The 20,898-nt window shown below is 43.1% G+C and overlaps 1 protein-coding gene and 1 pseudogene across 2 annotated transcripts in view; one reads left to right on the forward strand and one right to left on the reverse strand.

The window, feature by feature from the left end:
* Positions 1 to 1,725: 1,725 nt before the first annotated feature.
* Positions 1,726 to 20,898, reverse strand: part of Hacd2 (3-hydroxyacyl-CoA dehydratase 2) — a 93,944-nt gene continuing 74,771 nt past the window's right edge. Inside the window, exons 5-7 of the mRNA XM_028752281.1 lie at positions 10,965 to 11,086; positions 8,956 to 9,134; positions 1,726 to 4,648 (exon numbers count right to left, since the gene is read on the reverse strand). Coding sequence (XP_028608114.1) covers positions 4,566 to 4,648; positions 8,956 to 9,134; positions 10,965 to 11,086 — 384 coding nt within the window. The 3' untranslated portion in view covers positions 1,726 to 4,565. The remainder of the gene's footprint in view (positions 4,649 to 8,955; positions 9,135 to 10,964; positions 11,087 to 20,898) is intronic.
* On the forward strand, positions 13,284 to 13,693 carry LOC114608327 (annotated as a pseudogene). Its single transcript, XR_003709344.1, has one exon. The product of XR_003709344.1 is annotated as an NADH dehydrogenase [ubiquinone] 1 alpha subcomplex subunit 5 pseudogene (transcript).

A 20,898-nucleotide genomic window follows, 5' to 3' on the forward strand; every position in this document is an offset into this window, starting at 1 on the left:
CTCAAAGCGTACACCCAAGCTGCTTTCTCTCTGTACGCCTCCAGAATGTGCTCCAAACCTGTCTTTGCTTTATATGGACAATAGATGCGTGACTAATTTTCATCTGTGTGCCTTTCTACCCCTTCCTATCCTTGGGCTGAAGCTGTTTTCCAATGCTCCTGAAGCCCACATTGCTTGGGAGGTGCTGCCCCCTAGTGGGGAGGACTGATCAGTACAACGCGGAGGTGTAAATGGCGTTCCAGACTGTTCAACAAGGCTGTGACTGCAGTACATCTGGATTCCATCCACCCACTGCCATACAGATGTGAAGGTCCTGCTGTGGAAAGGAGTCTATGCTCTAGAATTAGGGAGCTCCAGAGAACAAGATGTTTTATGAAACGGACACCAGGTGCTTCAACACAAAAGCTCCCTGGGAGTCACTGGAGAGATGTACCTTTTGTAGTACATGTTAGTTTTGGTATGGAGTTTTCCCACATAACACCATGGGTGTCAAGCTAAATAGGAAAAAAAGAAATAGTCTCTCATATTTTTCAAACAAAGTGTTGGTTAAAAAAAAAACAAAAGAACTTCAGGGCTCTCGAAGAGGAATGTTAATAGGTATGGCTATTTTTGGTAATAGTTACTTACAACAGTTTCTTCACTACCAAATGGTTTGACAATGAGCCAGGCTACTTGTAAGGCTGGGATTAAAAAAATAACAATTATGATGAATTGCAATGCTGGTTTTTACTCCTGTTAAAGGAACAGAACCCAGCAGAATTTCTGGAACACTGTGCGAACAGGTGGCTTCCTAATTACACCATACAATTCTCCCACAACAAGGCTCATGTCAGCATAATACACACAATTGCCACAAAGTAGACAAGTAGGAAAGTAGTAGTAGGAAGATCCAGCTCCCACCACCATGCTAAAACTGGAAAGGCTGTGTACACAGGCAGCCTTGATCACTGGCTTTCCCACTTGCTGCTCGGAGTCAGTCTTCCTAAGTGAGAACAAAAGGTCTTGTGTAGTCAAACGGCCATGCTTGGGGGCAGGGAGAGATGACTGTCTCCTTTGGGATGTTACCAAGCTCTTTGGAAATGACAGTGGTTAACTCTGAGAAAGACTGCAGATTTAGGCAAGAGCAAGGTATGGCTGCAAGCACAGGAGAGGAAGCAGACAGGGGACTTGATGAGCCTGTTCATGGAGACTTCTCTAGGAAAAGAAACTGTGATCCAGAGTGGTAGGGTCAAAAGGACCCTGCTGGGGACATTCTAACCCAGGTCCCTCCAACACTTGTGTTTAAGTTTGACATTGTAAAAAACTCCCAGGAATGTTCTGGAATTGGAGCCATTTTTAGAGGCACAAGAACTTCACCACGTGTAGTTTTCATGAAAGACAGACACTGCTGGGAAACGGTTATCTGCTGAGTTGGGGCTCAGTGCAATGTTAGAAAGCTGAAAAGGAAATGCCCTTAAGAAACCGCCCTGAGCAAACAAAACAAAAACCTCATTGTGGGACCAAGGTTCTTAACTTCTTCTGACTAATGGTTTAGATTTCTTGGTTCCTTGAGGGGCAGGGGGTTGCTTGAGTTGTAAGCATGTTGGCATGCCAGCAGCCTGCCTTGGTGAATGTGAAGTCTAACTGGCAGAGAGAAACACTTTAATAAAGTCTATGTCACAGTTTAAGTACAGAACCAGTAACATCAGAAACAGGCTTGAAAATTGTCAAAGAACAAGCTGGGTCCATAATGGAATGGGAGCTTCCACACTCTTGCACCCTGGCTCCAGATCAGACCCAGGCAGAGCACGCACCCATTTATTTTGGAATGCAACATGTACCAGTGTTTTATGAGTATAACTTATTACTACAGTAACATCAGATAAAAACAGCTTTCAAGTGCATGCATAGAAAGTTAAGCATAATTTTTTGAGTGCCTTATTTCTAAATATACAAAAAATACATTTAAATTATATAATTTTAGTGAATCAAAGACTTATAAAATTACAATTTTGGTTTTTACAACATAGAAAAAATACAAAATGACTATATATATATATGGTTGTATAATTTTTTACCCAAATTTCAAAGGAGCAGCATGTACTGACTTTGATGTTTTATAATGGTTTATCTGAAACTCAGAACTGAGTATATTTTTCAGGTTGGACCTCAGCAACGCTAGGCTTTAATAGAAATGTAAAGCCAACACAAGTGAAAAGCAAGGCACGATTGCCTCATCTGGCCCTCTGACCGGCATGGTCTACACCATCCTCTTGTTCGGTTTGCTTTAGAGACTTTTCCTGTCCGGGAGGACAGTGCTTCACTCCATGAGTAACTCCGTGGGGCCTTTGATGATTGTGGTCCCTGCCTCAGCATGATGCAGATTAACAACACAAGTCTGCAGAAGGCTGCTGTGCACCTCAAAGACTCCATCCCTTCCACAGAGGGCCCCTGGGGATCTGACCTGCAGTCAGGTGGGTGCTGGACTGACTCTAATTCTGACAAAATAGCCACTGAAAAGTACCTTCCTCATTCACACCTCATTAGATGTCACACCTGAGGAAGCTGGAGGTTCTGAGTTTAAAGGGCATGATTGTCTCAAGGAGAAATTAATTCATGTTAGGGATGAAAAAGGAAAAAGACCTAAAAGCTAGCTACCCAAGAGGTGTCAGAAGGACACCCTGCTGTCTGCTGCATCTTAAAGCATGCGTCAAGCAGACGCTGGATTGAGACCCTTTCTGAGAGGGAAAGACTGTATTCTTATTGCTGTAGCTCAATCTGATGCAATTCAGTGAAGCAGATGTAGCAATGAGGAAGGCAGGCCCAGGGGTCCCTTGGGCTGGATGACCTGCCTCTCACACCACCTTCTGCAGGCATTCCAACATAACGGTAACAAATCTCAGATACAGTAAAAAGGCTGGTGAAACCCAAGTTGATTCTGTTTCACAGAAGAAATACGATTTGGAGGAATAAAAAGGGAGAAAAAGCTGAAAAAAATATTTCCCACATATTTGTCTATCAAATACCAGAATAGATTCTGAACGACACAGCCAAGTCAAGAGAGCTGACTTGAAACAGAATTCTAATGTTCAGTTTGACAATAACTTATTACACACCTGCCTGCATTAGCTTTTCAAGCTCCTATGAAAATATGCATTTGAAAATGTAGTTTTCATTATATTCTTCTGATTGGAACAATTATATTCTAAATGACAATGGCAAGATATTTAAAGTCTTAAAGATAAACAAAAAAAGGAAAGAAAAAGAAAGCAAGTGGAGATCTTATTAAGAAGGTACTGTTTAAAATTGAGTGCACATCTAAACTTGGGCCTGGTATTCATCTGAACCTTGTTTTCTATTTTTAAAGAGGAGTTTTCTGGGGGCACTGTGAGAGCAGTGGGCTGGGCAGGACCTCAGCTTTGCCTGTCTCCTCCAAACTTTTCCTAAGGGTAAATACACAGGTGAGCCAGGAAGTGCTGTGAAGACACTATCAGACAGGGGCCAGTCACAAGCAGCTGGTGGCTGCTCTGACGCTTGGAGGAGACAGTACTACCTTTAGCTTTTCCTAGAACATGTGCTGTCTCTGGACTTACAACGTGGATGAGAATTACACAGGAACACAATCAGGAAAGGTACCTAAACAGAAGAGTAAAAAATTAAAATAAAAACTAAGTATAAACTAAGTATAAATCTATTTCTGAATGCCTTCTGTGGACCATGGTGGTAGAGCAACACTTTCCAAGTACCCTTAATTATAGATTTCCTCCTTCTGTGTGATGAGATGGGCTTTGAGTCTGTCAGGAAGAGTCTCGCAGGGCAGTACACATCCGTGCTCTGAGCAGAAGTACACGGAAAGTACTCAGCACCTCCCAGGCACCAAGCCTTCCCCTCACACTGTGGCTTGTTAGAATCCAACTGGAGCCGAGTTCCACGCAAGAGTCTTTATAGTTTACACAGACTTACTAAGTTCAAGCACGGCTCTCAGCAGCAGGCAGGAACGACTCAATCGAAAACAAATGAAAGGCTTTTAGTGGTTTTCTGGTTACAGGCACTACCCAAAGCTTCATAGCCATATACGTCTCATAACTCATTCACTAGATATGTGGGGCTAGGTCCTAGCCAGAACTTCAGAGCATTCCAGAGCAGTTTCCAGCATGCAATCAAGCACTTTGAGAAGGGGAAAGCTAACCACACTGCAGATTCAACCTAGCTTCTGCTGCAAGCCGGGCAGTCAGTCAGAGCACTGCCCCTCAGACTGTAGCTCTCGGCACTGGGTGTGCACTCTGTACTGCCAGATGAATGGAGGACGGAGGAAATAAAGGCTAACCCCCTTCTAGCGCCATCATAGGAACTGGCAACTTCTGGTCAGAGCATGCTGAAAGGACCAGCTAGGATGCTTTATGTAACAGACTTTTACATTTTTAATATTTTTTATTTTTTATAAAATCCCAGGCCCATGTGACACTGGATTTTGGTTTTTATTTTGTTTTGTATTTAATATTTTAAAAATAGTTCTTACTGGGAACTCAAAAAGTCTGCAGCATTTTTTGATCATTGAAAAGTGTGGTTTGGGGTGGCGTGGAGAGCTACTCAGACTTCCTGTGCTCTTCGGTGTGACAGAGGACCTTTCTTCTCTGGCGTATCATGTGGAAGTACAACTGGGGGAAAACTGGAAGACAAGAAACAACAGTGGTTAGTGGGGCCTCTGAAAGCTCTGTTCACTCAAAGTGTGCAGTCCTGATACTGACTGCTTTCTCGTCCAGTGACCAGTGGCAGCAATACACAGCAAAACAACAGGAGAGGGAGGGACACATTGCTCCCTTCAGTTGAGGGGAAAGCTGTATGTAATGCAATGGCAGACACTATCTTCACTGCCATAACAGTCAAAAGACATAGGCCACCAAATAAAGTTATCACTTATGTTGGAGACTGAGACCAGAGTTTCTACCACTGAGCAATGTCCCCACCTTGTTGATGTTCTGCTTACCTTCACATTTATTCTGGGTAATTTCAGAACAACCAGAGGGAGACTTCTGATAAAATCCTTCCTATTTCAGAGGAGGAATTATAGGCCCAGAGAAGGTATACAACATACCTAGGGTCTCACAGAGAACCTGGGAGGATCAGGCTCTGGGCTTGAACTGTTTAGTCTGTCTTGGGGTGGAGGTAGGAGCATGGGGGGAGATAGCAATCACCCCATGGCACTTCCTGAGAAACGTTGCTCCGTGGATGGCAAGAATGACGAGGGAAAGGAGGGCTACAAACTCTGGCTTAAAACATGACAAAGCAGGGTTGGGATGCAGAGAAAGCCAGTATCTTGGACATCAGGTATGGGACAGTCTCCTGTTCTTGGTATTGGTTCTTAAAAGAGGGACTGCCTCCCTAGAGAGTATTTGGCAAGTGGGTTGGAGCTATTGGCATTTGGCATATGAAACCAGGAATGTTGAAATGCCCCCAACTAACACCTATTCACCACAAATGCCCAGTGGAGAAGAGCTGGTTGGAGCAACCTGGCCTTCACATGGCCCCTGCAAACTGGGCATTCAGTCACCACGTGGCTCCTGTTCAGTCCCTTCCTCATCCTTCCTCTTCTCAGTGGAGACATCTGTTTTTCAGAGTAGCCTGTATCTGAGGGCAGGTGGTTTCTATTATTGCCAGCTCTCCTGGGATAGTCTCTTCCTTACTTTTCAAATGGATTCCAGCCTGATCACTCTTCTTTTCTTTTTTTCTTTCTTTCTTTTTTCTTCCCTCCCTCCTCCCCCCCACCTTTTCTTTCTTTGGCAGGATTTCTCTCTGTAGCCTGGGCTGTCCTGGAACTCAGGCTGGCCTTGAACTCAGAGATCTGCCTGTCTCTGCCTCCCAAGTGCTGGGATTAAAGATATGCACCACCATACCTAGCTCCAAGCTGATTAAAATTCCAAAATTCCAGTGTCCCCCTACAGAACACCAAGCTGTCAGGAGGTAACCAGAGATGTAGCCAACAGCCCCAAGGCCGCTGCCACATGCACTCACAGTTACTGTGAGGAAGTTACTCACAGAAAAGCTCAGCTTATGCGGAGAATTCAACAGTGACAGAACTATTTTGGTATGAAAGCCAGAAAATTTGACAAGCTCTATAATCTAAAAACTGGAAGTAAGGATATAATTAAGCCATAAGGAGTGCTAATTGTAATCATTTAAAAATGCAGGGCCAGCCACACTGCTAGCTCTCCCTTAGGAAAGGGACTCTGAGCTAAGCATGCTGAAGACACCTTCCCTTCCCCGGCCGCATTTGTGCCTGCTTTACCCAGAGGGTGGTAATGTTCCAGTGGCTACTTGAGAGAGTGGGACTGAGGGCCATTCCATAGGTCCTTCAGTCCTAAGGGAAAAAAATCGAGTCTATCACCAGAGTCACACTACAGAAATGAGGGCAGATATGTGTGTGTGTGTGTATGTGCGCGCGCGCGCGTGCGCGCACGTGTGTGCGTGTGCATGTGCTGTGGTGCATGTGTAGAGGACAGAGGACAAACTGCAGGAGTTGTCTCTTTCATTCAACCATTTAGGTTCCAGAGATGCTGCTCAGGTCTCCAGGCTTGGCACCTCTACCTGCTGAGACACCTTGCTGGCCCAGGTGTGGCCCTTTTCATTCTAGTACAGTCTGCAGAGGCCCCTAGTGCTCCAGTACATGGATGTATGTGGGAGAGAACAGTGGATGCTCTTGGACTGTGTTTTAGTTCCAGTGGTGATGTCTTTATCAGAATGACCACTGTGCTGAGGACAAATAATTCCTGACATATGTAACTCTATCCAGCCATGCTGATGAAAGCCTTGACAATATTAACATGACTAGGCAGCTGAGAATCTATCATCTTGTGTTGAGCCTGAACTGGAAAGCAGGAAGCAGGAGGAGCAAACAGTCAAGGCTAGGAAGGCAGAGCTCTGGCTTTAGACACAGGTCAGTTGCACAGAGCACATGGTTCCCTTGCAGAGTACCCAAGTTTGAGTCTCAGCATCACATAGGGCAGCTAAAAGCATCTTTAACTAATTTTAGTTTCAGAAGATCAGATGCCTCTGGCCTTCTCAAGGATCTGAACTAACGTACTTATGTGAACACACGTCCCACCCATAATGAAAAATAAACCTTAGCTGAGTTAGTGGGTAGAGGCGCTTGCTAATCAAGTCTGACAACATGGGCTTGATCTCTAGATCATATGGAAAGAGAGAACTACTCTAAACTTGTCCTCTGACCTCCACATGTGTGCACCCACACATATTTCCCTAACAGATAAATAAGCATATGAAAACAAAGTCAATCAGATTTCTGGGCTGCAGACACAGGCTAGTGGGCGAGGACATGCCCAAAGCCCTGTGTTAATTTGTAGTAATCCCACCGTTAAAAAAGAATGAGGGCAGAGTTCTGACCTAGGCCTGTGCTTGATTGTCTCTCCCTGAAGATCAAGATGGAAAACCCCACAGGGTTGGCTGTGTTTTCCAGCAGGGGCCCCAGTGTCATGGAGGGCTGCTGTGTCTGACCTGACAATCAGCCTCAGTAGGGCAGCAGGAAGTCTTGGCAAGGCTGGTTGCCAGGGAGAGAGGAGGGAGGACACCTTGGGAACTGCTCCTGGAATAAAGGCCTGGCCAGCAGTCGGACTCTGGAGCGCCATCAGTGTGAAGTCCCCACAGAGGTGTGAGTGTGTGATGCCTTCCCTGCCCTTTCTAGTCATTCAGAGTGGGACATATCTCCTGCTTTTAAGAATAGAAGCACATACTGAGGTGGCCATGGGGTGCTATTCTCAGAGTAGTAAAATCACTGCTGCCTTGCTGCTTTGGAGCTGAAAGAACGAAGCTCCGGGAGCAAACCTCGAAAGGAAAATTCATGTATTTGCCTGTCATGTACATTTTTACTATTCCAGATTTGCCTTTTGTTTCAATATCCAGCACGTTTTCTGAAGAGGAATGGCTGTTAGTCACCAAGATTTCAGCATTAAAGGAAGGTTTTGGTAATGAATAGAGTGGAAACTGAATCATGAAGCAGGACTGTGTCCAAGAATTTCTCCAAGATAAATGTTCAGAAGAAATCTGGATGGAATTTTTTTTCTTCACAATGCGTAAAATGCAATTTTCTACAAAGGGACACAAACATGTCATTTATGATGGTTAGGGTGACTCACTGAGATAATGCTGGGGACTAAAGAAATAAAATTTATCCCTGCTTGAACTCAGTGGGGCTTCGGGGAGACTAAGACCCACAGTGGCTGCAGTATAGTGAGTTGAGCTTGGTTTGTCCTTGGGTCTAACAAGGTCCCTTTGGAATCTAGAAACCAACCAGAGGAGCTGCAACCGAGCAGAATCAGAGAAAAGGACACACTCCTCATGGTCAGCAGCCACAGCTCCCCGACAGCACTGTCACATGTGCCCTTTCTGCTCTGCTCGTGTGCTCAGAGGTACATTTGATTTTCCGTACATTTAAGCCATCAGAGGTTCTATTAGAATAACTGGAAGCCACACAAAGGGAACACTGTGTCCTATTCTGAGGGTTTTGTACTCAACAAGAAAACGAGAAATGTAGAAAAAAGATACATCTATCTTTATTTTGTTATTTGTTTCTGGTTAGCGCTACTGATCTCTTGAAGTAAAGTGAAACTGCCTATTTTGATATACTGAGCAATGCAAACATCTTTTTACAATGTTTTTCACAAATCACAATAAAGCAATTCTGAAGAGACAGGAAAATGAAGCTAAGGTAGGGTCATCACTGTTCTCTCTTTAGTACTTGGCCTAACACAGGGGTGACCTACACACTGAGAAGGGATACATACTGGAGCTCTACAGAAAAGGGTTCATCTTTATCCAATTACTGCCAGGGAAAATTCCCTCTGAAAATCAGTGGTCAATAAAAACCAAAGCATCCCCATAAATGTGATTTATATTACATACAGAAGAAAGACGTAACCCTAGTTACTGCGGAGCTGACCTTTGTCACATAAATATACTTACGTGGAATGTAGGAGATCATGATCAGAATCAGGAATGCATGGTAGTCAAAGGAGAAGTTGTATTTGTTAGGTAAGCTGATGGAGTACAGGCTGGCCTGTCGGACGAAGGGCAGAGCTGTGTATATTGTGAGTAGCTCTCCTGTCACTCCCATTGGGTACAGCACGATGAAAAGTGTGTATCTGAAACAGAACGGAGCCCTCACTGAGTGTCCAGAGGCATGTTTACAAGCACCGCCTTCTCAGAAGGCTAGTGTCTGCAGCTCCCCATCACCCCTTTATACTCAGCCTTTATACTGCAGTTTTTGAAAGGGGCTATTGTAGGTTCCCAAATGTCTACAAATGTTCTAAAGCAAAGTGAATGTGTCAGTCAGCCTTGAAACTTGGCTCCTTCAGAACATGCAGCTTTAGAACAATGGAGGTAGAAGAGGGGCATTAAACTATAACAAGGGCCTTCCTTCCCTGTGGGGCCAGAGAGGAAGGAGATGGAGCAGCCATCCAGGAATCCCTAAGGCATGCCAAGCTGCATGTGGACTGAAGAAGACAGCACATCACACAACTACAGTCTGTTATTTCCCAAATGTCCTTACAAGCTACTGTGAAAATAAAATCTTGACTAATTTTAGAAAACACCTAATAGCTTTGAATTTTACAAATAAATTACTATTGCATGAGAGGTTCACACAATTATTTTCATTTTAAAAAGTTTTATCTCGGCCGGGCGGTGGTGGCGCACGCCTTTAATCCCAGCACTTGGGAGGCAGAGGCAGGCGAATTTCTGAGTTCGAGGCCAGCCTGGTCTACAGAGTGAGTTCCAGGACAGCTCGGGCTATACAGAGAAACCCTGTCTCGAAAAACCAAAAAAAAAAAAAAAAAAAAAGTTTTATCTCTTTTAAAAGAATTCAGAGGGAGCTGGAGAGAAGGGTCAGTGACTAAGAGCACTTGTTGCTCTTGCAGAGGACCAGGGTTCAATTCCTAAGCACAGATGTGGTGGCTCACAGCCATCCATAATTCAGGTTCCAAGCAATCCAAAGCCTCTTGTGACCTCTGCAGGCAGCAGGCATGTATGTGGCACACAAACACACATGCAGACAAAATACTCATATACATCTGAGGCATCACCGTCCCTGTGGAAACTGTCAGCTCAGATTTAAGAAAACTGTACCTGTTTATGGCTCAAGATTAACCTGGATTAAGCTTCCAGGCACAAGTATCTGCCGAGAAACAAGTCAGAGTCCCTGTTGCCAACCTAGATCATTAGGCAGAGGGAAAGAACTGCCCATAGACCACAGAGAAAAATAAGCCAAAGAATTCTCTGAGAATAAAGTCACAGCTCAGCCAACAAGTGTCCCCACAAACAGCCTCCATGGCAGTGCAGGTTGGTTGGTTCTTAGCTGTTAGTTTTCCCTTCTTTTTTCCACCCAAATATAGTCTATTAGAAAAAAAAAAGGAAGAAAAAAAAAAGCAAAAGATTCACACCCCTGAAATGTTGGAAACTGGATTCTGTTTCTAATCCAGTCACTAAGCTCATACACTGTGTAGTAATAACTGTTTTCTTTTTAGGAAATGGGGTGTCTTAGCTCCAAAGCCAGCCTGGACCTTTCTGCTCTGTCCTCCTCACCCCACAGGCCTTCATGCAAAATCACAACTGGATAAACAGATGTGCCATCAGCCTTTTGTCCAGGTCATAATTCAATTTTGTTACTGTTGTTGAGACCAGAATTTATGGCAATTTTCCTGCCTCAGCCTCTCAAATTCTGGGATTACAAAGGGATGAATCACCATGCCTGAATTCATTCTTTCTTTGTTTCTTTCTTTAATGTGAGTAAGTACACTGTTGCTGTATTCAGATACACCAGAAGAGAGAGAGAATCAAGTCAAGACCCTACTGGTGAAACCCTTCCATCTCATCCAATTTTAGTTTTGGGAAGCTGGAGGCAATATTCAGGCAATAAAAGGCAAGTATGGCGTGGGGTCTTACAAAGTCAGTACTTGCTGTATGTGCTTCTTTACCTGGCCCATTTGATGACGTAAGGCAAATGGTTTAGTAGACTGAATGTGTAAAAGGAGTAACGGGTAATTTCTGTGATGGTCCAGGCAATAACAAACAGAAGTACACTGTCTTCACTCTGCACCTGGGGAGAAGAAAAGAGATGTAAGAGCAGACAAAGGAAGGTGTGCAAAGGCGTTTTATAGTGTGCAGAGCCTGCAGGGCTGCCCGGCCACAGCCACCCATCTGTCCTCAATGGCTGTAGCACAGCTTAGAACGAGCTTGCTGATCAAGGACACAGTACCTACAACAGTTCTGTGGAGGCACGTGACAGGAGGAGACTCAGCTTGTGATCAGTAGGAGCTGCTGGGAAGGGCACTGGATGAGCAGGAGCCCTCAGGAAGAGAGAAATACAGCAAGTTTCTTAGCTATGCTGATAAGGAAAAAGTGAGGTGGTAGGAGTCAGAAGTAGGCATGGAGAGGAGGCTTGGAGGACAAGTGGGTGGGAAGCTTGGGATTTATCACCAAGAATTTGAGTGCAATTAGTGTGACAGCTAGGAATCTGAGGACATTTCCAGACGCAAATGTGAGGATTAAAGCACAGGTGGGTGGGATGAACTCACGGGAAGAAGAGGTACAGACCATCTACCAGGCAAGCGCTAATGCTGGGCACTGATGACGCCTCCCCCAAGCCCAGGCTTACAAGCTCTGTGAGGAGACAAGCTGCCTGGTTGCTCGCAGGAGGCAGCTAGAACCAGAAGAAGTGACACTGTCTGTTCTTATGTTGGAAAAATGATGAAAAAAAGGTGAAGTCCCCTTACATGTGTGTTAGGTGCTGTCCCAGGGGAATTTATGGCTGTAATAGACTCCAGCACCTTTCTATCCCACTCTGAGTTTATAATGATCCTTAGTGAGCAAAACCCAACAGACAAGCTTGCACTGTGATTCACTTCGGTTTCCCATGTCCTACATGGTTGGTGAGTTAGAAGTCCTACTTAGTGAACTGAGCAGACTACTATGTGCTGATTTCTCTCTCATCCAAACCCTCTAGTGACAAGGGTGCAGTGACCCTGCCTTCACTTTTGCTTCTCTCCATCTGCAGAACCAACAGTTTTTAGCACTTCCATTCTTTCTCAGAAAGTGTACATGAAGCAATCCACCTACACAGTGAAATAAGTCGTCATTTACATAGCTATTAACTAAATTGCCCTGACAAAGAACTTCATAAATACATGGTTACTACTCTCTAAAAATACTAAGAATTCATACTGTCAAGAGCAAGAGTACTTTTTACTTTCCTGGTGATTTTCTATTAGCCACAGTAAGGCCAGAGCTAAGTACCTTTAAAGCTCACCCTGAGGGCCCCAGTCTGCATATGAAGCTTTACTTAAAGCCTATGGATACCAAAAATCTAAGTTTATAGGATGTATTGCTTTTCATGGACTTTGTAACCCTCGTTATCTGACAGTGATGTATGTTTTTTTTTTATAGATTTATTTTATTAGTATTATTTTTTACAGCTGTGGCTGAAATCTGGCATAAAGACTTCCGACAGGCAGCTCCTCCAGTGTTCTGTACTCTACCTCATCTGGAAGCCGAGCATGTGCCTTAACTCATCTTTTGTTTCCCCACAGCACTTGGTGCTTTTCACAGGAAAGAGCTTTACAACTATCTGTGAAGCAAAGGGATCCAACCTACTCAGCTCACACTAAGACCCAGATCCCTTCTTTTTAATACCTAATATTGGTTTGTGTCATCTTAGTGGGCTGCACATAGACAGGTAATAAAGAAGCAGATCTCTCAAACCTCTCACTTTGATCTAGCCGACAGGGAGCCTGAAGGAACAGACATTGTTTTCTCCTTACACTTACTCTTTCAAAGGTCAGGATTACGGAAATGGCCACGTTGAACAATTATAACTGCAGATCAATAATAAGATGGAATTTGGAGAGGTAGAGAGACGGCTTAGATGTTAAGAGTATTTCCAGAAGGACCTAGGCTCAATTCCAAGCACCTACATTGTGGCTCACAATCATCCTTAATTCCAGTTTCAGAAGATCTGATACCATTTTTTTGTCCTCTGTTGTCACCAGGGACACACATGGTACACAAACATACATGCAGACAAAACACTCAAATACATAAAATTAAAACAAGAAGAAATTTGAATAAAGTCAGAGATAAATCTTTCTGATTTGTAGAAATTATCCAGTAACAAAGAACAAGGACAAAATGTAATGGGTTAAAACCAACAAGAAGACCAACAAGACTTGAACTGGTATCTGTAAGTCATATCACAACAGTCAAAAGGTGGATGAAGGCTGGAGGCTCTGGGCGCTGTCATGGCGGGCGTACTGAAGAAGACGACTGGCTTGGTGGGATTGGCGGTGTGCAACATTCCACACGAGAGGCTAACAATATTGTATACCAAGATTCTTGATCTTCTGAAGCACTTTCCTAAACATGCAGCCTATAGAAAATACACAGAGCAGATCACCAATGAGAAGCTGGATATGGTCAAAGCGGAACCAGATGTTAAAAAATTAGAAAATTTGCTTCAGGGTGGTGAAGTAGAAGAGGTGATTCTTCAGGCTGAAAAAGAACTAAGTCTGGCAAGAAAAATGTTGCAGTGGAAGCCATGGGAGCCGCTGGTGGAAGAGCCGCCGGCTGACCAGTGGAAGTGGCCAATATGATCAGTGTCTGATGATGGATGTGAATTAAATGTGCAATTAAATATTCCGTGATGGAAAAAAAAAAGGTGGACGAAGCCAAGAGTCCATCAATGGTGAATGTGTCAACAACTGCATGCATGCATGTATGTGCACACACATAATACAAAATATTATTAAGCTTTAAGAAAACTCTTACACATGATGTTACAACATAGATGAATGAACCTTGAAGAATATTATCAGTTAAATATGTCATCTACAAAAAAACAAACACTGTTTGATTCCATTCACAAGCAGCATGTGAGTGATCAATTCTGAGATAAGAAAAGTAAAAACAGAATGTTGCTAAGGAGTTGGGCAGGAAGGGGGGGAGATTACTGTTTAACTAGTAGAGTCTCAGTTTGGGAAGTTGAAGAAAATTCTGCAGATGGAAGGCAATCATGGCAATGTACTTAAAGTAACTCTAAGGTACACTCAAAAAGTAACCAAAATGGTAAATGTCATACATATTTCACCACAATAAAAATAAGTTAAAAATCTAACTATGTCAAAGTCAACATAAAGAAATGTAAAGTCTTCTAAAATTCAACAGCAAAATGACTTCAGAATAGTCTGAAGAATACTCTGGCTCATGAACCCAAGAGATGGGAGCCAACAGGGTATGAGGGTATAAAACATATGCTTAGCACTCAGCCACTTACTACTACAGTCTTGTCCCCATGACTACATTCTCAATAGATCAGACCCAGCTAGGAAGCAGAGTCTGTCAAAAGAATACTTGTGCTAGCTAGCAGAGCTAGCCTGGAACAGGAAACAGAGAGCATGTACTTTAAAGTACGTAAGAAGGACACCATAACTATGAGCTAATGGTTAAAAGCAAAAGGAATAAGACGTTGGTCTGAGATTAGAAAACCAACCTAACAAAGCAGCTGGCCAAGAATACCTGCTACCTTCTAAATTCTGGTCCTTGGACTTAAATCCACAGTCGGAGTCCAGGACCAAGGAAGAATCCTACAGAGACTGAGTGAGCTGAGTGGGAGCTGCCTTTCCCCATGTGCTGAGGGTGGGGAGAGACACAACCAGCAACTCAGCTATTTCAAATTAAGAAATAGAGAGATACAACTTTATTATCAAGAATAAGAGGAGTTTGGTGAATATACAGAGGTCAAGCTGGTGTCTGCACAGGTGGAACCTTCATCCCTACATTCCACCCACTTTGGTGTGGGAAGGTAGATTACAGGCTGCCAAAAGAGAACCTCCAAACCTTCAACTTATAATTGTTCTGCCTACAGCATGTGCTGGGGCAATGGTAGCACACAACTTGTGGGAGTGGCTAAGCAGTGTCTGGTTTAACTTGAGGTCTGTGTTATTGGACAGAACCCACTGCCTGGATGGCCAGGAACTATAAACTGGACAGCCCAGACACCTAGGGTAGAACCAAACACAACAGGCCAAACAAAACCACAAGCAATGAAATGATTATTAATGATATTCTCTACACCAGTGCCTTGTCCAGTTGCTATCAGAGAGGCTTCCTCTGGCAGCAGATGGGAGCAGATGCAGAGAAATGCAGCCAGAAATTATGCAGAGAGAGTCTTATTAGAGGTCTCTGTCTAGTCCCTCCTTTTGGGGCTTGAGGAATCCCATGGAAGAGGGGGAGGAAGGACTGCAGGAGTCAGAGGAGATGGAGGATACCAGGAGGACACGGCCCACTAAATCAACTAAGTAGGGACCATATGAGTTAGAGACAGGGCCTGTTGTAAGAGTCTGCACCAGGTCCTCTGTGTATATGTTATGGCTGCTAGTTTGGTGTCTTTGTGTGACTTCTACTTCAGTGGGAGTTGGTATATCCTGACTCTTTTGCTTCTCTCAAGACTCTTCCTCTTGTTAGATTGCCTTGTCCAGTTTCAGTATGAGGGCCTTTGTCTTATCTTATTTTGTTATGTTTGTCTCCTGGAGGCTTGTCCTTTCTGAAGGAAAACCAAGGGGGAGTGGATCTAGGAGAGGGGAGGTTGAGGGGAGATGGGAGGAATGAAGGGATGGGAAACTGTGGCCGGAATGTAGTGTATGAGAGAAAAGAATCTTTTTCTAAAAAAAAAAAAAGAGAGAGAGAGAGAGAGAGAGAGAGAAAAGATTAAGAGATTTAAAGCTGAGTATACACTGATAATCCTAGCACTCAGAAGGCTGAGGCAAGAGGATCCTATTTGAAGTCAGCCTAAGTTACATAGTAAAATTTAAAAAATGGGGGGAACATGCAAATATTCATAGAAGTGTCATAATTCATAATTGTGAAAAAAGTTTAAACTGCTGAAATATCCACTAACCAGGGACAGATAATATATTCATACAACAGAATATGATTCAGCAACATGAAGGAAGGAATGTGCTATAACACAGAGGAGTTAAAACAAACCAACAAAAACATTCATCATGCTGTGTAAAAGAAGCCATTTGTAAGTATCTAGAATTTGGAGACAAAAAATGATGGCTGGAGCTGGAAACACCACTGAACTCTAAAAGGGCACAAAGCATCATATTATGGTGATGGAATGTTCTAAACTATATTAAGGTATATTGCTTGTACAACCTGGTAAATTTGCCATAAAATAGTGGATACCTAAAATGGTGAATTTTTAAAAATTACAATTAATTTTGAAAATTAATAAAGTTGTTTTAAAAAACCAAGATTTTCTATAAATAAATAATACTGACTTTTAAGAGGGAAAGGGGGAAAGGGTAATAGCTGGGATTGATTAAGGCTTAGAAAGGACAGAGAGCAGGGTAGGGCAGTCATCCACAGGGTCTCTAGCCTAGGCCTCAGACTTCCTATGTGGCTGAAGATGACCTTGAATTTCTGATCCTTTTGTCTGCACCTCTTGGATGCTGGATTATAGGAATGCACCACTATACTGGTTTACGTGGAGGTAGGGTTCGAATTGAGGGCTTTGTACATGCTAAGCAAACAATATGTTAACTGAGCCACTTCCATGTCCCCCAAGTGTCTTGCAGGCAGCTGTTTGTCAGAGGTGCATGTTCATAATGAAGGCACACAGAGAGTTAGCAGAGGTACCTCACTGGTGCAGTATGCTAGATCCCACTGCACACCACAGGCACTGGTTCCTATCCCTGATCTGAAGCCAGGAAGGAGGTAGCGTGTAGGTGGCTTGTGTGGTTTAGCCAAGGGAGTTTACACAGAAATCCAAGCTGGAAAAACAAATGGGCACAAGAGAAAAACCTTTATGCACAAATAGCATCATATGTTTGACTTTAAAAGGCACGGGGACTATCAGCGCATGGAAAGCTGTCACTTTTGTTACATTCAAAGAAAAACAGATGGTGCACACAAGAAAGCCACTATTATAGAAACCCCATTCTTCTTAGTACTTTGAAACCTGCTGTTTATCACTCCATTTATTTCAAAGAACTTCTGAGACTAAGCTTTATGGCAAGCCTTCTTTCCTCTTCTTAATACCCCTTTCTCTGGGAAGAGAGAAGACAGGAGGCGAGGAAGTGATGTGATAAGGTTAAAGTAAAATATGGGCTGGGACTAGAGGCTGTTCTTGGAACACCATGCATGGAGAGTGTCTGTCTCTTAGTGTGCCCCAGCAAACTGCCTGCCCTAGACAATGGAAGTCAGTTCTCTCACAGCTCCCAGAGGCTGGAGGCTGGAGCTGGGGGGCAGAATCTCTGGCTGTGACTTGCCGGTAGCTACCTACCTTTCTGATGCAGCCTTACATGAGGGTGGAGAAGGAAGCTTTTTAGTATCCTATAAGGAAACTAGTTCTTTATGACCTTAGCCAAATGTAACTGTTCTCCAAAGGCTCCTGTCCATATACCATCAACACTAGGATCAAGTCTTCAACACAGCATCTGGACAATGCATTTGCCACCTGTACAGACAGGGGCACTATGTGGTCCAAAGCAATGTTCTAAGCCAAGTATTTCTCTGTAAGAGAGGCCCTATAGAGCAAATAATTTGGGTTGTGCATGAATAAAATCTTTAAAAAAAATCTTGGTTGCTTTTTATACTACTTGAAAAAAATGTAAAATGGCCAGGTATGGTGGAACATGTCTTTAATCCCAGCACCCAGAGGACAGAGGTAGGTGTATCTCTGTGACTTCAAGGCTAACCTGGTTTACATAGTAAGTTCCAGGCCAAACAAGACTATGTAGTGGTGAGGCTGTTTCAAAAAGAAAAAAGAAAAAAAGAAAGAAAGAAAAAAAAAGAAAAAAGAAAAGAAAGAAAGAAAAAAGGAAAAAAAGAAGGTGGGGCGTGGTGGCATACACCTTTAATCCAGCCTGGTGTACAGTGAATTCCAGGATAGCCAGGGCTATTACACAGAGAAACCCTGTCTTAAAAAACCCCAAAACAAAAACAAAACAAAACAAAACAAAACAGCAACCCAACCCAAACCAACCCCACCAAACCCCCTGCAGGCTCAATTTGACCATCTATGACCCTATCAAAGATTCATTTAACTTCTCAACTTTGCCTATGATCCTACGATCCCTCTTTACCTTGCAAATGGTGTCTTCCCGGTATTCCTTTTAAAGGCTGAATCTGAAGGACAGGAGTGCAGTCAATATAATTTTCTCATTTGATAAATGTGTCCTGAGGTCATTTCTTCATGCAAATGGCACAATGCGTTTGTGTAAATCTAAGTGATAAACTAGAATGCACACCTACAGTGTATAACCAACCGCATGTCCTGTACTTGTGTAAGGTGGAGGCTTACATCAGAATCACCACACACGAGTCACTGGCAACAGTCTGTTCAGCTCCATTTTGTGATCTCTGCTGTGCTGACCAAAATGATGGTCTATGATACACACTATGTCTACAGCTAAGACACTGTAGGAAAGGAAGTATTCATGCAAGACTACACATAGGCCAGCTGTTCACATCAGAGCATCTTAGGATATCCTGTGCTTACTGCGTTTGTTCCTCTTTGTTGGAAAAATGAATGCCTATTCAACTTCTTTGCTTATCCTTTTCAATAGCTATATAGGCAACAATAAAGCTATTATATTGATGGTCTGAACTCTCATGCACCAAGTGCTTCTGTGCATAAACTGCCTCACAAACTCCTATCTTACAATGAGAGTGAAGCTCTGAAAATCCAATCTTAACCTTCCACATTTCTGATATGTCTTCTTGGTTCTGGACCACATATGTATGGAATAAATGGCCAGTATGGTTGGGAAACTAGGTACTTGAAATAACTGAGCAAATAAATCAATTAAGAAAAAGAGGCTGGAGAGACGGCTCAGTGGTTAAGCACTTGCTACTCTTGCAGACAATGGGCCTTCAGTTCCCAGCATCCATATGGTGCTCCAGTTCCAGGGAATCCAGATGTCCTCTTTTGAGCTCAGAGAGCTACATGCATGGGCGTGCGCGCGCGCGCGCGCACACACACACACACACACACACACACACTTTAGGCTTCCTGTTCTTGGTGGAGATATCTGCAAATATGAAATGAGAGCACTAGACTCAAGTATTGGAGGAATCAATCTAACCTCATAACATATACATATATTCACATGCACACACAAGTCAGCTATAGACGTACTTTTAAATGTGAGTGTGTGCATGCATATATACAGGGGAGTACGTCTCAGTTTTCTATACTTAAAGAACCCATAAGCAATCAATAGCATCTCTGGAGCTGTAAGCTCTTCAACTGCTCAAACTCCAATTCTTTTTAAAGTGCGATTTTAAATTGAAAAGAATTCATATGTTTTGATTGTATTTCCCCTCCCAGATACTCTTCTCCTACCTAAACAATCTTATGTTTTTTCTCTCTCAAAGACAAACAAAACAAACAACACCTCCAAACCCCAACCCAAAAGACAAAAAAGCATACAAAACCCCATGGTCTGATTTATACTGGTCAGACATTTCTGAGCATGGGGCCTGGCCTGGAGTGTGTCACTTCATTGGCTAAACTGATTTTCCCTTTCCCAGCAGATATAAACAGTAAATACCTTCTTGGTTAAGGGTGGGCTTTGTGCTCCATGTCCTGCATGTGGGGGTTTTCAGACCATGATTCTTAATACAACTCTCCACCAGAGGGAATCTGGACTCTTTAGTAAGCGGCTCTTGGGCAAGGGCAGGGGAAGTATAAGGTAAGGCTGGGGAACTTTTCCCTGCAAAAGGTAAGGCATTACTGAAGGATGGAAGTAAGATGAAAGAACCAGGGAGGCTGCCATACTACCTCCCAGGAGCACAGGGGCCATTTCTGTGGGTTTCCTGACAAGAATGCATGGCTTGAATTCTTATGAGGAAACTCTGGCTGGATCTAGGTTGGAGGTCACTATAAAGTATGCTCTTTAAAACTGTCAAGGATGTGAGCACAGGTGTACACATGGGAAAGATGGAGGGGCTGAGGCCTGACAGGTAACATGAACACCTGTCACCTTACCTCCTTCCCTTCCATGTTGTGCTTAGCATAGTACCTGAAGCAGACAGCACATCTCCCTGTATATACACGTGTGCATGCATATGCAGATACATCTAGAGGATATATATAACTATACTGTTTGTACATACATGTATTGCTTGGAAAGTTAGTGAAGCGTTCATGGGCCCCATGGAATAGGTAACGGGGCTAAACCAAGCTGACTTCCTTATCTGGAGGGCTACATACAGACACTAAGTACACGACTCCCACACCTAAGTATTTGGAGGCAAGAGGATGCCATGCACATCTTACTCTCAAGGTTCAGAAGAAGGAGAACAATGATGCACATGCGCACATATAAACAGAATAGAGGCTGTAAATGCCACTGGGTGACAGATCTGAGCTACAAGTGTGCAGCTCACTGTATTGCTGTGGCAACTTTCTGTAAGTTTGAAATGATTTCAAATAAAATTTTCTCTTTCCTTTGGTGAAAATTTTTACCAGCTACCATGAAATCATTTTAATAAGCATAAAGAAAGTATATTAATTTCTATGTACAAAATTAATTACAAACATTAGGATTGAACTGAGGGCCTCATACATGCTAGGCAAGCATTGTATTACTGAGCTTAAACACTCTTTTAAAAAAACATCTTGGGGGGGTGGACAGGCATGGTGGTACACACTGCTAATCCCGGCGCTCAGGAAGCAGAGGCAGGTGGATCTCTGTGATTTTGAGGCTACCAGGGACTACAGAGTGAGCTCCAGGGCAGTCAGGTATACATAGTGAGACTATCTCCAAGAAATAAAATAAAATAAAATAAAATAAAATAAAATAAAATAAAATAAAATAAAATAAAATAAACAAAATATAAAATCCA

This window comes from Grammomys surdaster, unplaced genomic scaffold, assembly GCF_004785775.1.
Source record: "Grammomys surdaster isolate TR1022 unplaced genomic scaffold, NIH_TR_1.0 125889, whole genome shotgun sequence".
NCBI lineage: Eukaryota > Metazoa > Chordata > Mammalia > Rodentia > Muridae > Grammomys > Grammomys surdaster.